The sequence below is a fragment of the Myodes glareolus genome, chromosome 9 (genome assembly GCF_982192425.1).
Source record: "Myodes glareolus chromosome 9, mMyoGla1.1, whole genome shotgun sequence".
In the NCBI taxonomy this organism is placed as follows: domain Eukaryota; kingdom Metazoa; phylum Chordata; class Mammalia; order Rodentia; family Cricetidae; genus Myodes; species Myodes glareolus.
In genome coordinates this window covers 1025661-1042159 of record NC_142034.1, presented here as the reverse complement: position 1 = coordinate 1042159, position 16499 = coordinate 1025661, and the positions used below count along the sequence as shown (strand labels likewise).

Here is a 16499-nt window from a genome sequence, read left to right as displayed (position 1 = left end):
TCCACGAGGAGCCTCTTTGAAGTCCATCATCTTCCTGAAGTAGATTGGTGCTTCCAGGAGCAGATGTGTCTCATTGTCATGAAAATTCCTAAGTTATTAAACATATTAAATGCCATATTCTATTAGTCTTTGACAGGTTTGAATAATAGCTATCTATCTGAAACACATATATCTGTACATCTAGAAAACCTAACCAATGTGACTTCAAACTTGACTATTATAGATGACTATTTATTAACCTGTATTTCTTAATTATACATTACATTTTTAAATGAGCTGCATGAACACAATACCCAAATCAAGAGTAGAAATATACATATAACAAAATTGACCTCAAATTTGTATCAATAAATCATAATCCACATCAATGCAAAGTATTCATCTCTATAGCATACCCCATTTAAATGAAACAAACATTTATAAACAATATTTGAGAGTTTGGGTGTAATTCTCTTCAAACTGCTTCCTGCTTTTTGTTGGGGGGATTATGGAGACCTTTCAGGGGGTTTGGTTCATCAGACCACATTAGTCTGGAAAGAATCCACAGGTTCTCATCTTCTGTGGAAACAAAAGCAGAACCTCTTTTCCAAAGTAACATATCCTTAGATCCAAATTTTGAAGTCAAGATACCTTTAAAATATATATGTTAGTTTAGCTTAGCAGCCCATAGCAGAAATGTCTCTCTGTACTTAGCTCATTGACAGTCAAAAAATTTAAAGATATACAATGATATACATAATCCAGACTCTCTGTGTATTTTCCATCTTTATGTGGTTTATTTTTCTTTACTCCTTTAATCTGTGACTGTCTGTATTCTTTTATACTACTTTTAATGTCTTTTAAAGACTTCTTTTTATAACTGTCTATACTCTTTTTCCTCTCTCTCCCAAATCTATGTACATTTATCCAACATTGTGACACATTTAGAGGTCTTTTTCATCTGAATTTGTCTTTATTGCGTGTGTATCTTTAACTATTTTCTGACCATGAGCACTTTCTTTTTTTTCCTCAAATGCTAAGTGGGCGTGACTAGGACCAGTTCTGCAGCTCTGCCTACTGACTGTGCCCAGTCCAACATGGTGGAGGCATGCGCACTGCCTCTGAAAGCCCTGCACACTGCCCCATTTTCAGGCACACAGCAGGTCTATGTTGCATGTTGCCATTAAGCAAGTTGTAGCACTCTGCTCACAAACTCCATTCAAATGCTCGGCCTCCTGAAAGAGCCAGAACTGCTCCTGCAACGAGCACGAACCAGGAAGCCTTCCCTCAAATAAACCACATAGTTCTTGTCAGTGCTTGCCACCAGCGAACAGAGTCTCGCTGTACTAAACTCTTTTTTTGTGTGTCTAGAATTCCTTCTCAAGCTCTCTCAGGTTTTATGTGGATACAGTTACCCATGTTAGTGCCAATTCTGTTGACAGAGACTGCTCACTTGTTCCCAGCTGCCCAGACTAAAAATAATCACTCAGAAACTACATTAATTGCAATACTGTTTGGTCTATAGATTAAGCATCTTTCTAGGTAACTCTTACATATTAAATTAACCCAGTTCTATTAATCTGTGCATCGCCACATGGCTGTGGCTTACCAGGTAAAGTTCCGGTGTCTGTATCCTATAGCAGTGGCTACAGGTGACTCGCTGAGTCCACCTACTTTCTCCTCTGTCTGCTTGGAATTCCCACCTTACTCTATTCTGTTCTGGGATGGGCCCAAACAGCTTCTTTATTCATTAATCACAGCATATGGAGGGGAATCCCACATCACTCGCCCACCCTTTGCAGCCCCCTAGTGATGCCAGGTCTTCTCTGAGAGGCTCACTTGCACAGTGAGTGGGGTCAATCCTCATCCTGCTCTGAAACAGCAAGGCAGTAGAGCCAGCTAGAAAAGCTCCAAAGGGATTGGTATCCCAAAGGAAGCTCTCATTTGATTGACTGATTGAGACAGGCAGTCTAGGTAGCTTTGGATTACCTCGAATTTGTTATGCATCTCAGACTGGCCTTGAATCCATGATTTTACTGCCTCTGCTTTCTGAGTTGAGAGTTAGCTGGGGTTATGAGATTTCAGTCTAGCTCAAAGTTCAAGCATAAACACAGACGAAGGCTCACCCATAGCCTAGTTTTATGAACTGCCAACAGGGAGCCTCTTCTGCTTCCTCCCTCCAGCTCTTGGAATTGATCAGTGATCTTGCCTCCTGCTCTCCCCATGCATTCCTGGCCCTCGCTCCACTTCCTGACATGTAGGAGGCACAGGCTTGCTTCCCAGATCTGCTAGTGGCTTCGAGGTGGAGGTGCCATGCATCCTTTGCGTCTTCTGCTAGGAAGGACATGCTGGTTATCTGCATAGCTGAGAGAAGGAGCCATGTTTCTCTGTCAGTCTGGATGCCTGGACAAGCTCTAATCTAGAGCCCCGATGTGCACTGGGAGCAGAGTCCATAGCTGTGCTGAAGTTATGTGGGGGTGCCTCCTGGGTGCTCCACAGCCTCCGTGGGAGGCCTGCCAGGTCCCAGGGACACTTTCCCACATTTGTTATCTTTTAAAAGCTTGGGTGTTACCCAGCTGGTGTTTTAAGTGGTGCCAGAAGGACTCTGGGGTCAACTATTTCAACATGACCCAGGCATGGAGTCTATGTCCTTGGGGCTGCCTACAACACTGCTGGCATCCCAAACTTCTCAGGGTCCCACCACAGGGCACATCCAGTTCTCAGGTCCAGCCCAGGCTATGAGCCCGTGGACTTCTGGCCCTAGGCAGCCAGGCCTTCTGGACCCCCTGGGCCTGACACATCACCTTATGATAACCCTGGTCCAGGGCTTAGGATAGAGTCAGTCAACACAACCATCCTGGAACTGTTTGTTAGTCAGATCTGTAACCAAACTTGATGACCCCACCAGTCAGCCACTTGCTACACCAGAAGGGGTGTGTGTGTGTGTGCACGCATGTGCAAGAAGATAGGGGAGAGTCTCCTTGGTCACTGAGGAGGTAAAGCAGGAGAAGATGGGATGGGATGGGGGACAGTCTCTGGTGATGGTACAGAGTTTGAAGCCTCATGTTCATCCTGGCTAAATGGCTCAACTCCATCCCACTTTCCTGAGCTGTCCTGTGTTATTCTCACAAAGCCACACTGTGGGGTGGCCAAGAAAGGATGCACAGGCCCTAGCTCTCCTGGGTGTCTTTTCATGGCCCAGTCCCGCCGGATGAAGATGAGGAGCTGCACACCATTTGGGGGAGGTTATGACTCTTTCTTGTTATATAGAAATTCAAGTAAAATTTAGAAGTCTTGGAAGTCACAGATGAGCAGAAAATATAAACATTCTGTGTTCTTTCTTGCCAACAGCAGCCTTGGCCAATGTTTGGTCCCCTCACCTCAGGTTCTCTCCTTTGAGTGTCTGTTATTGGTGCTCACTTCTCTTCAACGTGCAAGTTTCTAAAGCACCAACCACACCAGGTACCTGCTCCTTGGAGCCTGGGAGGATGCACCTGTTAGCAGGGGCAAAGGTGTCCGTATACCCTATACACACATGTACACACCTATGCATACCCATGTACACTTAAATATGCCTGCTCCCCCATATACACGTGCTCACAGTTGACCTCCAAGTCTGGGCAAGTGTGCTACTGGGGAAATCAGGGTTCTCTTTTGTGAGTTCTTCGTCTTGTTAATAAAACAAACAAACAAAAAGCATTTAAACACAGACTGGGGGGGGGGGGGGCTGGAGAGATGGCTCAACAGACAAGAGAATTTGCTGCTCTGGGAGATCTGTGTTTGAGTCCCAGCACCCATGTAGTGCCCATAACCATTTGTAACCCCCATTCCAAGACACCTGATGCCCGCTTCTGGTCTCCTAGGTCACCATGCATACATTTGGTACAGGCAAAACACTCATACATTAAAACAAAAGTAGATATTTTTGCTTGCTTGTTTGTTTGTTGAGACAGGGTTTCTCTGCAAAGCCCTGGCTGCAACAGAACTTGCTCTGTAGATCAGGCTGGACTTGAAAGGTGTTTGCCACCACTGCCTGGCCAATAAAAATAATTCTTAAAACAAATGAACATGAAACAAAAAAGCAGACTCTAAAGGAAGCTGGTAGACCATTTTATTAGTCTGAGAGAAAAACAACAGGTTAGGTAACAGCAAACAGCCAGGAGGTGCTACAAGGAGAGGGGTCCCTTTGTTTGTCCCGGCTGCCCAGCTAGCTTACACCCAAAATAATCACACAGAAACTGTATTCATTAAAACACTGCTTGGCCCATTAGCTCTAGTTTCTTATTGGCTAATTCTTACATCTTAATTTAACCCATTTCTGTTAATCTGTGTTTCACCATGTGCCAGTGGCTTACCAGGGAAGATTCAGCATGTCTGACTCTGGCACATCAATGGCAGCTCTCTCTCTGCCCTTCTTCCCAACATTCAGTTCTGTCTTCTCCGCCTACCTAAGTTCTGCCCTATCAAGTCAAAGCAGTTTCTTTATTCATTAATCAATAAAAGTAACACATAAACAGAAGAACCTCCTACACCATTTCCCCTTTTCTGTTTAAAGGAAGGCTTTAACTTTTAACATACTAAAATTATATATAACAAAACAGTTATCAAGCAAGAATTACAGTTACAATATTTATATCTACTTTATCTTTTATCATAACTAAGCAAAACTATAACTATCTATTCTTCAACTCCATCAAAGACCTCAGAAGGATATAATATTACCTACGTGAGCAGGAAGTACATTGTAAGCAACTTCCAAAACTCTAAAATTGACAGAGACATCTTACTACCTGGACAGTCACCCGAAGTTCTTCTGTACTGTTGGGGCATCCATCTTCAGCCTACAGGCCCATAGTAACCAGCAGACTTTTCCACAAAGCAGGGAATTTCAAAGACAGTTCAGTCATTTTCTTCTGTGTCCTGCAGAATGTCTCGCAGACTCTTTTATGAAGCAGGAACCCTGAAGGACCCTCTTACCTTTAGGCAAGTTCAGCAGTTATCTCTCTGTGGGTACTGGCATGTTCAGTGAAGCAGTCCAGGCAAGAGTAGTTTCTTCCCCAAACGGCTAAGGATCCTCTTCAATGCCTATCTTCCTGTTGAAGTAGCTTGGTGCTGCCAGGAGCAGATATGTCTCACTGTCAAGAAAAGTCCTAAACTTTTAAAACATTTTAAATGCCATATTCTGTTAGTCTTTGAAAGATATGAAGAATGCCTATCTAACTGAAATACTTCTCTGTACATCTAGAAAATCTAACTAACATGACTACAAACTTGACTATTATAGAGGATTATCTATTAACCTATATTTCTTAATTATACATTATATTTTTAAATGAACTACACAATCACAACACCTCAATCAAGAGCAGAAATATACATATAACAAGATTGACCTTAAATTTATATCAACAAACCAAGATCCATACTAATGTAAATTATTTATACGTATATCAAGGAGGAGCTAGATGGAGAAGCCTTTGAAGTTAGGCATAGAGGTTACAGAAGCAATGAGGAAGTCCAGGTATCAGGCTGTTGACTGGTATTGAAGAGAGAAAGAGAGATAAGAAAAATGGCTTAGTGCCAAGCTGTCTGAGTTCAGAGGGAGCATCATTCCAGGCTCTGGAGTACCAGGACAAAGGATTATACCAGAGACTCAGAGTTAGAAATAAGAATAAGAAAAGCTAGGCATGTTGGTGACTGAGCACACCTTTAACTCAAGCATGCTGGAAGCAGAGACAGGCAGATCTGTGTGAGTTCAAGGCTAGCCTAATCTACAGAGTGAATTCCACAGCAGTCAAGGTGCTGGAGAGATGGCTCAGAGGTTAAGAGCACTGGCTGCTCTTCCAGGTCCTGAGTTCAGTTCCCAGCAACCACATGGTGGCTCACAGCCATCTGTAATGAGATCTAGTGACCTCTTATGGAGTGTAGGTGTACATGCAGAAAGAACACTGTACATAATAAATATATCTTAAAAAAACTGTCCTCAGAACAGTCAAGGCAACATAGAGAAATCTTGTCTCAAAAACAAAACAAAACAAAGCAGGCAATTTAGAAAGAAAAGCAGGCCAGGTGTAGTGGTGTACACCTTTAATCTCAGCACTTGGAAGGCAGAGGCAAGTGAATCTCCTTGTGTTAAGGCCAGCATGATCTATAAAGTAAGTTCCAAGACAGCCAAGGCTACACAGAAACACTTTGTCTCAAAAAACCACACACACACACACACACACACACACACACACACACACACACACACAAAGCCTTGTGATTGTGGCACACCCCTTTAATCTTAGCCCTCAGGCAGAGGAAGGTGTATCTTGTGAGCTCGAGGTCAACCTGGTCTACTGAGCAAGTTCCAGGGCAGCCAGGGCCACATGGTGAAATCATCTTGAACCCCATTTCCCCTTAAACTAAAGAGAGAGAGAGAGAGAGAGAGAGAGAGAGAGAGAGAGAGAGAGAGAGAGGAAGGGAGGGAGAAAAAGCATTCTGGAGACACAGAGTGAGCTAGCACACCAAGGACCCTGTGTGACCCTGGGTCACAAAGAACACAATCCTTTATGGAACACATACATAGCACCTGCCGTTCGCACATCTGTGTGCCCCAGGTTTCTCTTGTGCACACTCTGTTTATTCCTGCAAACTTGTACTGAACACAGTTTGTTGCTGCATGAAGCCCGTGGGGAAATTTCCTGCTTTTCTCGGCAAGCTGTCCTCTTTCATATGTTAATCGTGGTGTTTCAGACTCTAGGCTCTACTCACTTGCCAAAGGTGGAGTCGGTTAGAAGGGAGGGAGGGTTCCTGGCAGGATAACTTGGGAAAGGTCCCTTGTCTTTGGCTCAGCCACCCGTTAGAATCATCTAGAAGACCTGGGATACATAAGGGTGTACCACCTCTGATCTAAAATCACGGGCTGAGGACATCAGAGGGCTGGCGGTCACAGGAATTTTTAAGGGACTGGCAGTTGCTCCTAACGTCTTCCTGAGAGACAGGGACCTGGCCGACCCTGAAAGCATGAGCCCATACAACAGAGCCGGGCCAGCCTCAAGTGACCACCAGGCTGCGCCACTGGCAAGCAGAAAGTTTTAAGGAGGCCTACCCTGAAAATCAGTCCTACTGTGACTTCGGTGAGGGGGTGGTAGGCTTCTGGACACTCTCGAAGATGCCAGGATTGCAGGCGCCCGGTGGCCAAGAGCTCCCAGGAGCAGAGAGTTTTCATAATCCTTTTTCCACCAGATGTGTGGACTGGCCTCGGGCCTGACTTTGGGGGTCTGTGTGTTCCAACTGTGCCTGTTTAAACCAAACACCCAGCACGGCAGGACTCAGGAATGGGTTTTTGGCCCAGGTCTGCCATGCCCACACCCACTCTGAGCACAGGGCTCTGTGCCTGGGCCAGGGTGTACACAGTCCTGTCTTCCCTGGAAAAGAAAGGGCAGCTGGACAAGACCCCTAGACAACTGATAACTCATCAGAAGCTGCTGTGATAGTTTGGTGGACCTTTTGCATGCCTGCCAGTGGCCTCTCGGGGTCTCTTGTGGGATCATACTGACCAGGGCAGTGAGGGCACACCTAGAGCCTGGAGCCTTTAAGCCTTTTCAGAGCTGCCAGGATACATCTCACACTCCCTCCATCTTTCCAAGAAGGGGGACCCACAGCCTGCAGGCAGGTGTCCATGTAGCCCACAGTTCCAACCTCCCAGCATACATCTTTGGTTTTGTTTAAAGCTCAAACATAAGGAAGCTAACTACAAACATTTAAAGTTATTTTCAACCCAGGTATGTGTTATTCATTGTGTGCCACACTGCCTGTCACTTGAATGGCAGACAGCAAGGGCACCCTTCCGGAAGGGCAGACAGCCAGGGTCTAATGGCAGGATGACTGACACGGGTCTGATTTGCCCAGAATAGTTAATTCTTGAATGTTGCTTAGATTTTTGTGTTTTCTTTCTTTGTTTTTTCGAGACAGGGTTTCTCTGTAGCTTTGGAGCCTCCCTGTCTCAAAAAATGTTTCTAGATTTTTGTATTTTTAAGACAACAGATGCCGTTTTAGATAGTGATGAAGAAGCCAAAAGCAGTCCCAGCATCTAACTGGGTACCTAGTCTATCTCTGCTATAGGGGCCTGGGTGGGATGAAGTGGGGGGGCCCTATTACCACTTTAGGGGCCTGGGTGGGATAAAGTGGGTGGCTATGCCCATTGTCACTGTTAGAACCCCGAGCTGGCATCACCTATTACCATAGGCTTATGGGCAGTTGACACACAAGGCCCTGGATATGGCCATTATTTCCAAGACAGAGCTTACCTTACCTCTGGCTTTGTGATCTGATGTGTGGGGAAGGCCAAAAAAGGGAGGGAGGGAAAGAGAACCTGTATTCTCCCAGGGATTCAAACATCAGGAGCCCTGGGATGATAAGAGAATGTTTTAGGACTCCAAACCCTAAAGGCATCAGACTTCCAGAACTCTCTAGAACAGTGATTCTCAGCCTATCTAATGTCCAATTTGATCAGGTCATATTTCCTCTCTGATCTGCTTTCTAAATTTTGATAGTGAGGGGCTGGAAAGATGTCTCTGTAAACAAAGTTTCTCTCCTACTCAGTCCTGCAGCTGTTCAGTCCCAAATAAACACACAGAGGTTTATATTAATTATAAATTATTTGGTCTATTGCTCAGGCTTATTATTAACTAGCTCTTAAAACTTCAATTAACCCATAATTCTTGTCTGTTTAGCCACATGGCTCGGACCTTTCCTCAGTAAGGCATTCTCATCTTGCTTCCTCTGTGGCTTCTTGCAACTGCATCTCTGCCTTTCCTCTTCCCAGAATTCTTAGTCTGGCCACTTAGCCTCTATTTCCTGCCTGGCTGCTGGCCAATCAGTGTATTAGTAAACCAATAGAAGTGACAAATCTTTACAGTGTACAAGAGCGCTATCCCACAGCATGTCTTAATGGTTAAGAGCCCTTGTTGCTCTTACAGAGGACTGTGGTTTGATTCTCAGCAACTGCATGGCAGCTGTCAATTATCTGTAACTCCAGTTCCACGGGGATCTGACACCCTCTTTTGGCTTCTGTGGACATTACATGAACATGATGGATATACATCATGTAGGCAGTATACTGATACACATACACATAAAATAAAAACAAAATCTTAGCCAGTGTGATAATGCACACCTTTAATCCCAGCACTCGGGAGGCAGGCAGATCTCTGTGAGTTCACGGCCAGCCTGATCTACAAAGCAAGTTCTAGGGCAGTTAGAGCTACACAGAGAAATCCTGTCTCAAAAAAGAAAAAAACAAAAAACAAAACAAAAAATCTTAAAAACAATTGACAGTGAAGTATTTGTATCAAGCAAATGATATGTTAAAACACTGTGACCAGGGAAACTTACAGAAGGACTTATTTGGGCTTATGGCTCCAGAAGGCACGAGTCCTTTATGGCAGAAAGGCATAGCAGCAAGAAGAATGTTAGCCAGAACACAAGCTGAGAACTCCCATCTTGACCTGCAAGCAGGAAGCAGAGAGAGAGAGAGCACTCAGGATGGCACACATCTTTTACTCTCAAAGCTTGCCTCCCGTGACATGCTTCCTCCAAAAAGACCATGTTTCCTAGGCCTCCTCAAACAGTGCTACCAACTGGGGGTCACACATTTAAATTCTGGAAACTGTGGAAGATGCTGCATTCAAACCATCACACTGCTCTTTTAGAGGACCTAGAGTTTGGCTCTCAGCACCCAGGTCGGGTGACTCACAACTACCTGTTAACTCCAGGTCCACCGGATCCAATGCCTCTCACCTCCACAGGAAGCCACACAGACCATAAATAAAAACAAATGGAAGAAAATGGCAGTCTCAAAGTGTTAATCAAGTGTTGATAGCTTAAGGGCGCTAATCAACACACATTATTAATCAACACAAGAGATGACCAGAGCACACAGATGTGTCTGTCTGCAGAACCCTTGTGGGGACAGAAGCCACCAGCAGGTCATGGAGCTCAGTGGGGGGCAAAGCAGGGCTCCATACCGTGCACCCCGTCTCACGGCACAGGGACCATTTGCCCAGAATTCCTAGGTTAGATTCATGTGTTCAACTCCAGGATAATTAAGATGATTCTTCCCCTCCTGAAACATGGTGGCCTATGCATATGAGCCAAGCACTAGGGAAGCCGAGGCAAGAAGATAGCCCAAAGCTCATGACTAGCTAGGGAAAATAAAGTACAAGAAATATACTTCAGAAATTCTGGCCCAGCATGCATCAGGCAGTGTTGATTTTTGTTGCTAGTGGGGAAAGAAACTAACAATACAAAACAAAAAACCACACACGCTTTTTTTTCCCCCCTTTTGTACTTTTGAGATTGACATTACGGGCCCCTGGTGGCTTCAGACTCAGTATGTAGATGAGGATGGCCTTAGACTCTGAATATTCCTTCTGGGATTACAAGCCTGTGCTGCCTCCTGTCAGTCTGTGAGACGAGACAATGCTCTTCCACACAGTAAACTGTAGGCCGAGACTCCTTGTTTGTTTCCCAGCTGCCCAGACCCAAAAAATTACACAGAAACCATATTAATTAAAACACTGTTTGGCCAATAGCTTCAGCATATTTCTAGATAGCTGACATCTAAAATTAATCCATTTCTATTATTCTGTGTATTACCACAAGGTTCATGGTTTACCAGCAAGGTTCTGGGGCGTCTGTCTTCTTTGGCAGCTATATGGCATCTCTTTGACTCTGCCTACCCTCTCTCTACATCTGTTCCGGTTTTCCACCTGGCTTTACTCTGTTAAGCCATTGACCAAAAGCAGCTTCTTTGTTAAACAATGGCAATAAAACATACAACATGCAGAGGTAAATCCCACATCAGGAAACTGCCCCTATTTTAAACCCTGTACATTTGGGTTGTGAAGATGTGGCTCTTATACTTGACACAAACACACTATGGGACCCAGAAAACAGACCAGAACCCAATGTCCCCTTCCCGGCTCTGTGGGATCTTAAATTCGTGAAGACGCTGACCCAGGAGAGAGGTGAACAACCCATGAGGACCCAATGAGGAGACTCCAAAAGGCTTCTACGAAAAAGATGACAACTTTATTAAACAGAAACACGTACAGGGCAGAAACTTGACAAAGACCAAAACAGTCAACTCTGAAGTCAGGACTCGTGGGCCCTCAGAAGGTCCCAGTGCAGAACATGCACAGGTCAACCACACCCGACTTGGGGTGCCGCACTTCTAGAGTCCACACCTACACCTATGGCAGAACAGATGAGGGATCAATGACTTGTCCCCCGTAAGACTTGATGCACAAGTCTTCCCCCTGCCCAAGAAGCTGGGGCTTACCTCCCAAACACTCAACAGTCAACTGAGGACAACTAAACCCAGTTTCCCTGAGGTCCCACCCCTCAAGATGATGGGCATCCTCTTAGACCTGTGGCTGAGGACAGGCAACCTCTAGCACTTCAGTCCCTGGGGCCCTGGGACAGGAAGGCCAATGGGGGCTGCCCGAGCCTTCAGTCCTTCAATTTTGTGAATCAGAGGAGGGGGAGTGGAAGCTGGGTAGCTCCCTCAGAGACACAACTTCGATGACAAGCAGCCTCTCCCCGGGCTCATTGCCCCAGTCCTCTGGGGTGTCACTGTCCCAGGGCAGGTAGGAGTGCACCTTGAAGCCTCCCTTCCGCAGACTGCAGTCAGCAGGCACCAGCTCCACCCCCAGCTCTGAGGACTCCAGGATGCTCAGCCTCCAGCGGTGTAGGTCCTGCTGTTCAGGTGCATTCTGAAGCTGGGCCACCCTCACCTCACCAGGGTCCAGCAAAACCTGCCAGCGCTGGACCCGGGTCCTCACAGCCCAGCAGGGAGTCATTGACAGCAGGTAGCAGATGGCATCGAAGCCGCCCAACAGAAAGACGAACTTCAGATCTACCAACCAGGCTTCCGCTTCCAAAGGATCCATGGGCCAGATAGGGCTCAACTCCAACAATACAGGCTGCCCAGGAGATGGGCTCACATTGAAAACATCCCACCAGGATAGAGGGGGGATAAGCCAGTGGGAACAGGGGGAAAGGCCATCAAATCTCCAGGGAAGAGACTGGGTCCATTCAGCATCCTCAGGGCCCAGGTCCAGGGGTACAGCTTCCTGAGGCCCCAGCTCAGTGGGGACGGGCTGGGGTCCCAACCCTAGTCCCTCTGTCCCTACAGGGCCTGATGTCAGGATGCTAGGACCTGTGGAGACAGAGTTCCCATGCGACAGATGCCCTTGGCCCTCTCCCCAGCTGAGCCCCAGCCACTCTTCCGTCTCGGATCCTGCCTCTGAGAGTTCCATGGGCTCAGCACCCCACTCTTCCTCTTCCCAGTCTCCCATCTCCAGCATGTTTTTAACTACCAGGAAAGCTGCCTTGAAGCAAGCAAAGCAGATCTTCATCTGGTCTCCGTGGACAAGCTGGTATAGCCATTCCGCATAGAGGCAGGACATGCCCTTGGCCCCATGGCGAACGTTGACTGGGGGACACATGGCCAAGAAGCCTGCCTATAGCTGATTGGACAGAGAGAGGAAGACTTGATTGATGGTCTCAGGAGCTGGAGACCGCGTGATGCTAGGGACGGGCGGGAAAGCCGAGAATGGGAGAAACGGGAGAAAATGGGGCGCAGTAGGGGTTCTCGGGTACTTTGGGCTCCAGGCTATGGGGTAGTGGTGAGAAAACTGGGTGCTAATGCAATGGATACCTCCTTGGAGAAGTGAACAGACGTGAGATTCCAGAAACTTCTCCACCTTCACACTTGCTCCAATATCTGGGAGCTTGAAAGGCAAAGAAAATGAGGCTTGGCGACCCTTGTTGCGCAGGCTGCTCTGACCACCGAGGGGAGGAGGGCTGGGGATGAGGTTCCCGGGGCTCACTGCTCGCCTTGAGCAAACTGGGGCTCCTTCACCACAGCCCCAGGCTCAGCAGCTTCCTCGGGGCTCCTGGCCCAGCTCCCAACTGAAGGAGGCCGGGAAGCCTAAAGCAGGATCCTCCCTGCTCACCGCGCTCCCGCGCAGACCCAGACCCCCTCACCCAGCGCAGGGCACCCCACCCAACCAGTCCCAGTCACCCTCCCTGCCCCTTCCCATCCTCACCTGCCTGGCTGAGCTCCCAGTAACCCTGCGAATGGACGCCGATTCCAACGAGGCTCCTTCGCCACAGCACCAGGGCCTTATAAAAGACCAATACCCATGATGCTCCAGCTCATTTACATATCTCCCATGAGCGCCAAAACGCAGGCAGCTAAGGCGCTGAGTCACCCTGCTCCCCCCTCCTGAGGCGCGCATGCTGCCTGGCGCTCACTCACAGGACGCATGCGCTCCTCTGCTTCCTCCGTCCAAGCGTCCTGTAGGCAGCCTTGAGGTGCCCTGTGTCCCTGAGTCACTGTCCCCTCGAGGGATACGAAGACCTGAACCTGCGGCTTGCCCATTCGGCCCTCGACTGTGTTTTAAACGCATTTCCCCCTCTCTGGGTCTTTCCATTCTTAAACAGACTCTAAAGAATTCTTTCTGGAGTTTATTTGTAGAGGGGTTTGGGACTGGGAGGAAAAACCAAGCAGAAGATACAAGGTTTCCTGCGGCCTCCCTCCCGAGCTCGGCCTTGACTGAGATTTCTTTGTTAAAATCCCGAGCAGCTCTGCGGGTCTTATCACCTCGAGAAGGTCGCCGTCCACTGCGGACTTACCACGGTTTGGACATGGGTATGGTGACACGTCCCCGCCACCACAGGGACATGGGGAGTAGTTCACCCTCTCTAAGATACCCCTTGGCACCCTGCCCTCCCCAGGCTCTCGAATCACTAGCATGACCTCAGCAACTTGTTTTGCCCTGACCAGAATGTCAACCAACAAGACACTAGCTCAGTTTCCTTCTTTAGGAACATATGGCTAGTTTTCCTGGTACAGCAAGAAACAAGTTTCACTTTCTGGTTCCGCAATACTCGGTTAACTGGATATGCCGCTGGTTATCTATTCACTTCTTGAAGAATATCTGGCTGCTTTCCAGGATTTGGTCATTTGGTAATATATTTTATATTTTTATTTATATATATAAAAGCTATAACCAGCTTTGTGCTGGTTTCCTGAACTTCAGCTTTTGTCTCCAAATGTTGCATTGTGTGGCGAGTCGGTTGTGTTGTATGAAAGCCAGCATATTTCCCAAGCAGCTGGCTCTTCCTTCAGGGCCAAACGGAAGCTGAAGAGCCATGATTGCAAGACCTGGAAAATGTTAGTCTTGACGAAAATAACATGTAGGGAATGGCCCAAACCACGAAAACTCATTTATCATAGTTCTGGAAATTTCAGGTTAGGAGCCAAGCTTGAGCAAAGTTGCATCATGCCAAGGCATCCTTCTGCTCCAACCTCCCTTTGTCTGAAAGTGGGCCGGCTTTCTGAGGAATGGAACAGGGCTTCTTTGTAGCTTTGGAGCCTGTCCCGGAAGTAGCTCTTGTAGACCAATCTGGCCTCAAACTCACAGAGATCCATCTGCCTCTGCCTCCCGAGTGCTGGGATTAAAATCGTGCAACACCATGGCTCAGGTGAGGAATTTTTTTACAAAGGCTGCTGGGTTGCAGAACAGCCCAGTGGTAGAGCTCTTTCCTAGTACATTTGGTCCCCAGTCCTAAAATAAATAAATAAATAAAGCAAAACCATAGCTGGGTAGCAGTGGCATACAGGAGGCAGAGGAAGAAGGATCTCTGAGTTAGAAGTCAGCCTGGTCTACAGAGTGAGTTCCAGGACAGCCAGGGCTACACAGAGAAACCCTGTCTCAAAAAAACAAAACACAACAACAACAAAAAAAATTGCAAAATCACAGTTAGAAATGTACTAATCCCATTTATAAGAGCTCAACCCTCCTGGCCTGATTACCTCTGCAAGGGCCTACTCCCAACCACACTAACTTAAGTGTTAGGATTTCAATAGGCTGTGGAAATGGTTGGGTCTCAAGCCTTCAGACCTCAGTGGACATCTGTGGACTTTCATGTTTGTTAAGTTTGAGTGTCTTTAGTGAGGTGTTTATGTTTTGTTGGGTTTCACCAGTGTTTAGATTGATCTCCTACTGTGGAGCTTATAAGTTCTTTGTATGTTTTCATCAACGGTGCTTTGTACCACGTATGGGTGCAGGATTTTGTTTCTGGGATACACGCCAAGACTCTGCCCCTTTCTCCAAAGAAGATATTTATGAAAATGCAATGGTCTTAGTCATCATTCTATTGCTTGAAGAGACAGCATTACTTCGGCAACTCATAAAAGAAAACATTAAATGGGGGCTTGCTTACAGTTCCAAAGGCTTGGTCTGTACCATCTCGGTGGGGAGCATGGTGGGAGCATGTTAACACTCATGATGCTGGAGCAGTAGCTGAGAGACACATCCTGATCTGCAGGCAGAGAGAGAGAGAGACAGAGACAGAGACAGAGACAGAGACTGAGCCTGGCATGACTTTTAACCTCAAATCTTACCTGAGTGACACACTTCCTCCAATAAAGTTACACCTCTTAATCCTTCTAATCCTCAAACAGTGCCATCCCTGATAACTAAGGTTCAAATATGTGAGCCTATGGTGGTCATTCTTACATTTTTATTCAAGTCACCACAACAATGCTCCTACTGGGGTAATGGTTCAGTCACGCGAGCCCTGGAAAGTGAGTTCTGACGCCCAGAACCACAGGAAAGCTCTTTGGAGTGGAACATGCATCTGCCCCCTGAGCGTTCTGACTGGGACAAGAAACCTCCAGAAGCTCTTGGGATAGTTAACCTAGCAGCAGTGAACAAGAGAAACCCCGTCTCAAACAAAACGGAAGATGAGCGGGAATAAGAAATGACTTATTCTGGAGCCAAATTATGAGTGACTGTGGCCCTGGCACACAAATTAAAGCTTCCGCAGTTCTGTATCCCGAGATGGCAGTGGTCCTGTAAACCGTCTGAGGAACAGAAGCTCCACGTTGGCGGAAACATCAGATAGGTGGACTACGGTGAAGTGGAGAAATCTCTGCTTTAGGTTTCAAATGCTATGTGAGGACACCCAAGCTTGATGAAAGCTCGGGGTCTCTTCAGAGAGATAACTCTTCTGTTATCCACAGAGTTAATCACAGGCAGGCGAGGGTGACGAATGACTTTAAGAGACTGAACTAGCTTGAGGTATTTGGCCTGCAACGTTCTAACCACTTCACAATCACTGAAGTTCCAGTGCTGGGCAAGGCATGTCTGCCGTCTGAACATTTGACTTCACAGCTTCCTGTCAGCCAAGATTCACATTTTGTGCATATGGAGGCCAAATGTCCCCCATTGCTAGGACGGCTCATTCCTAGGATCTGACGTAGATGAGGCCGAGGAAACAGCATAGCGGTTTTGAGAGAAGCAGAGTAGCTGGGGAAGTCACCGGATGTCTTCCAGGGTGCAGAACATCACCCTGGTGTCTGGGACTGAGCCGCCTCTGAGCCCTCTCTCTGACACGTCTCCTTGTGTATTTTTAAAAGATGGAATACCTTTACTAGATTAGTCGAGAGATTCCGTACT

The 16499-nt window shown here is 46.9% G+C and overlaps 1 protein-coding gene across 1 annotated transcript; it reads right to left on the bottom strand.

Moving 5' to 3' along the window:
* Positions 1–11036: 11036 nt before the first annotated feature.
* LOC125397182 (testis-expressed protein 19.2) lies at positions 11037–13265 on the bottom strand. The gene is made up of 3 exons (XM_048429435.3): positions 13080–13265; positions 12689–12761; positions 11037–12497 (listed from the first exon to the last, which is right to left on the bottom strand). The coding sequence occupies exon 3, from the start codon at positions 12474–12476 to the stop codon at positions 11487–11489; it is 990 nt and encodes a 329-aa protein (XP_048285392.1). The 5' UTR covers positions 12477–12497; positions 12689–12761; positions 13080–13265; the 3' UTR covers positions 11037–11486.
* Positions 13266–16499: the final 3234 nt, after the last annotated feature.